At 45.8% G+C, this 3,113-nt stretch overlaps 1 protein-coding gene across 1 annotated transcript; it reads right to left on the bottom strand.

Moving 5' to 3' along the window:
- Positions 1-667: 667 nt before the first annotated feature.
- Positions 668-2,379, bottom strand: LOC121992155 (fasciclin-like arabinogalactan protein 8). Its single transcript, XM_042546327.1, has one exon. The coding sequence runs from the start codon at positions 2,221-2,223 to the stop codon at positions 934-936; it is 1,290 nt and encodes a 429-aa protein (XP_042402261.1). The 5' UTR covers positions 2,224-2,379; the 3' UTR covers positions 668-933.
- Between the last annotated feature and the right edge of the window lie 734 nt (positions 2,380-3,113).

Here is a 3,113-nt window from a genome sequence, read left to right as displayed (position 1 = left end):
GCATACGTCTTTTGGTCAATTAAGATATTTAAGTGCATGATTTGATAAATTACCGAAGATACTTAAGTAGAATTTTAATGGAGAGATAATTTTACCATTAAAATACAACTGTTATCAAAGAGTTATGAAAAACGGTAAAACATGTGCGAATTACGAGAGGGACAGAAAAAAATAATTTTTAAATTGAAATAATTTAAAATATAATTCGGATGTATAAAACATGTCGATCGAGGAGAAGTTGGCGGAAGGATTAAAATAAAAGCTTTACATTTTTTTATGTATTTTTTAATAAATACACAAATAATTTTTGTATTCTAAGTGCTCCTTGCAATAAATTGGCGAAGAAACAGACAACTTTTTATTTGAACCCAATGATGCGCTGCAGCAGTCGCCCGTTCATGACTTGAGCCACGTCTCTCCTCTCTCCTCTCTCCTCTCTCCGTCGTGGCGCCACTGTCCCACCGATATTGACAGCGCCAAGAAAAACATAGACAAAGCCAAGCATCCATGAATACGCACACCAACCACAGCAAAGGCGACCAGGAGCCAGAGCCAAATCCATTCCCAGCAATGCTGCAAACCCACGCGCACTCTCAAAGGATCTTCCGGCCATCTTCCCACCGCACTCTCTCTCACTCTTGCCTCCACCAAACAGAACCATCAAGTGTTACAGTGACGAAAATCGAACTTCGTTTTCACTAGACACAAGTGAACACAAATGAACAATAAGAGAACCAAAACAAAAATGAAGGAAAAAAAACAACACATCCACGGCTCAAAGTGAGCTCCAAACGAAGAGTTTCGTTTTAGAGCTAGCACGAACAGCATAACGATCCCAGGCTGGAAATCAGATCAACTAAAAGAAAAGGAGAGAGCATGCGCAGCGGGCACATGAGGAATAAATCAAAGAGAGGTAGATGCAGCAATATCCTATCATGGAAGAGAAGCCATGACCGAGGTAGCCAAAACCACTACAGCGACGGTAGCCAGTGTCCAGATCTGCATCGTCGACGAGGACGACGCTTTAACCTCCGCCTTGTCTGCGGCCGCTGAAGGAGCGTCCGACGGCGCTACATCCGGTGACGAAGTTGGGGGAGCCGGAGGGGAATGATGCTTCTTGTGTGACTTCGTCGACGGGGCTTTAGCCGACGGTGCGGGAGCAAGGGTTGGCGCCTCGACGGGGGTGGCTGATGGGGTGGGAGCCGGGGAGGGTGCCGCGCCGAAGAGCTCGCTGGGAAGGAGAATGTTACTGACCGTGAGGATGCAGACGGGGGTGTCGTCGAGAACCGTGCTGGCGATGCGGGAAGAGTCAACCCCGGTGTCCAGCGACACGTCGTCGCCGTGAGAGACGACAGAGAGATCGTACTTTCCGGCGGCGCTTGACGCGAGGGTGGTGAGACGGCCGGCGACGGACTTGAGCGACGCCTTGGGGGTGTAGCTCGGGATCGCGTGGTACTGAAGGAGCGTCACCAGCTCTGCGCTGCTGAGGGAGTTCAGATCCGGCGATCCGGGCGCTTTGAACGCGTCGTCGTTGGGCGCGAAGAGAGTGAGGCCCTTGCCCATGGCGTCCTGGAAAATCTTAAGCACGCCGGAGGTGACCAGCAGCCTTGCGAAGTTCTTGCAACCGGCCTTCTCGAGCAGGCCGGTGAGGTTGGAGGAGGCGGCAGTGGGCGCGTCGAGCAGGCCCGGGAAGACGATGGGAGCGGAGACGGCGAGGACGGATAGATTGTAGGGTATCTGCTGGATGGACTTGGCGTAGGTGCAGTCAAACTTGGAGCCAGGGGAGGTGGAAGCGAAGCCAACGCGGCCTCCACGGAGGTCGGTGACGTTGACGGCGCCAAGGTTTCCGGCCGCGTTGCCGGTGGTCTGTAGGAGGGTGGTGGAGAGGGTGGAACCGCTGGGGAGGGCGTGGAGTTTGACGGGGTCGAAGTAGTCCAGCAGCGTGAGTAGGCGGAGGGCGTTCTTGATGGCGGCGAGAGGGCGCTTGGCGACGAGGGCGGACATGGCGGCGTTGTCAAGGACGAGGCAGGTGACCGTCTCGTGGTCGTTGATCTCATCGCACACCTTCGTCTGGGTCAGGTAGTTGTTGTATTGCGAGTACTCCGGATATCCTTCGAGGATAGCGGTGATATTATGGGCGGTGCAGACAGCCGTCGTCCAGGAGAGCAGCAAGAGGGCGTAGGGGAGAGCTGCGAGCTTCTTCGTCGCCACGGTGCTTGCCATTGCCGAGGAGATCTGCGCGCTGGACGGGCAGTGGTGTCGGTGACAGTGAACGAGTGAGAGTAAAGAAAAGAGATGCGGGATGGCGAAAAAGAAGAGCGTGCTGTGGAGGAGGAGGGACGTTGGAGTGGGGTTACGCTAACTGTGGTTGAGTTGCGGGGTAGGTTTTTTGTGCGGCCGACCTTTTTCAGATTTGCCCATCACGTGATTGCCGCCGAAAGACTGGAGGAACGAAGGGTAAGTTCTTTTTTCAAATAATTAAATAAAAAAAATATAGATTATAGTACACACGTACTGGTAATAAAAAAAATTAGAAGTTAGGAGGGAATGAGTATTTAAATGTGGGTGGTTATTCGGTTGAAATTTAATTTAATTTAATTAAATTAAATTAATCTAACTGAATCTATTTTTTTAATAAATTGAATTGAAATAATTTTTGATAAAAATTGAATTAAGTCGAATCGAATTTTTAATAAAATTAAATAAATCGAATTGATTTGATTTTTTTCTATAAATTTAATTTGATTTAATAAAAAATTAATTTGTTTTAAAATTTATAATTAAAAAAATAATTTATCTAAAAATTCAATGTCTATTCGATTTAATCGAATAAAAAATTTAAAATCGAAATTGAATCGAATTAATTGATATTTTGAAAAAAAAATATTTATGAATAAATTGAACTAAATTTTAAAATTCTATCAATTTAATTGATTTATTCAAATTAACCGAATTTTTACACATGAAGATTTTTTACTTACATTTTTTTTTAAAATAAGTACTAAATTTAAATGAAAATCGAGGAAGACATACTGATAGTTAGCTTATGATGTCAAATATTTAAATCAATTGAAATTAGATTGGATTGACTAAATTATTCATTATCAAAACAG

The sequence above is a fragment of the Zingiber officinale genome, chromosome 6B, assembly GCF_018446385.1.
Source record: "Zingiber officinale cultivar Zhangliang chromosome 6B, Zo_v1.1, whole genome shotgun sequence".
NCBI classification, from domain to species: domain Eukaryota; kingdom Viridiplantae; phylum Streptophyta; class Magnoliopsida; order Zingiberales; family Zingiberaceae; genus Zingiber; species Zingiber officinale.
Note: the sequence above shows the minus strand (reverse complement) of the source record. Positions and strands in the feature narration are given on the sequence as shown.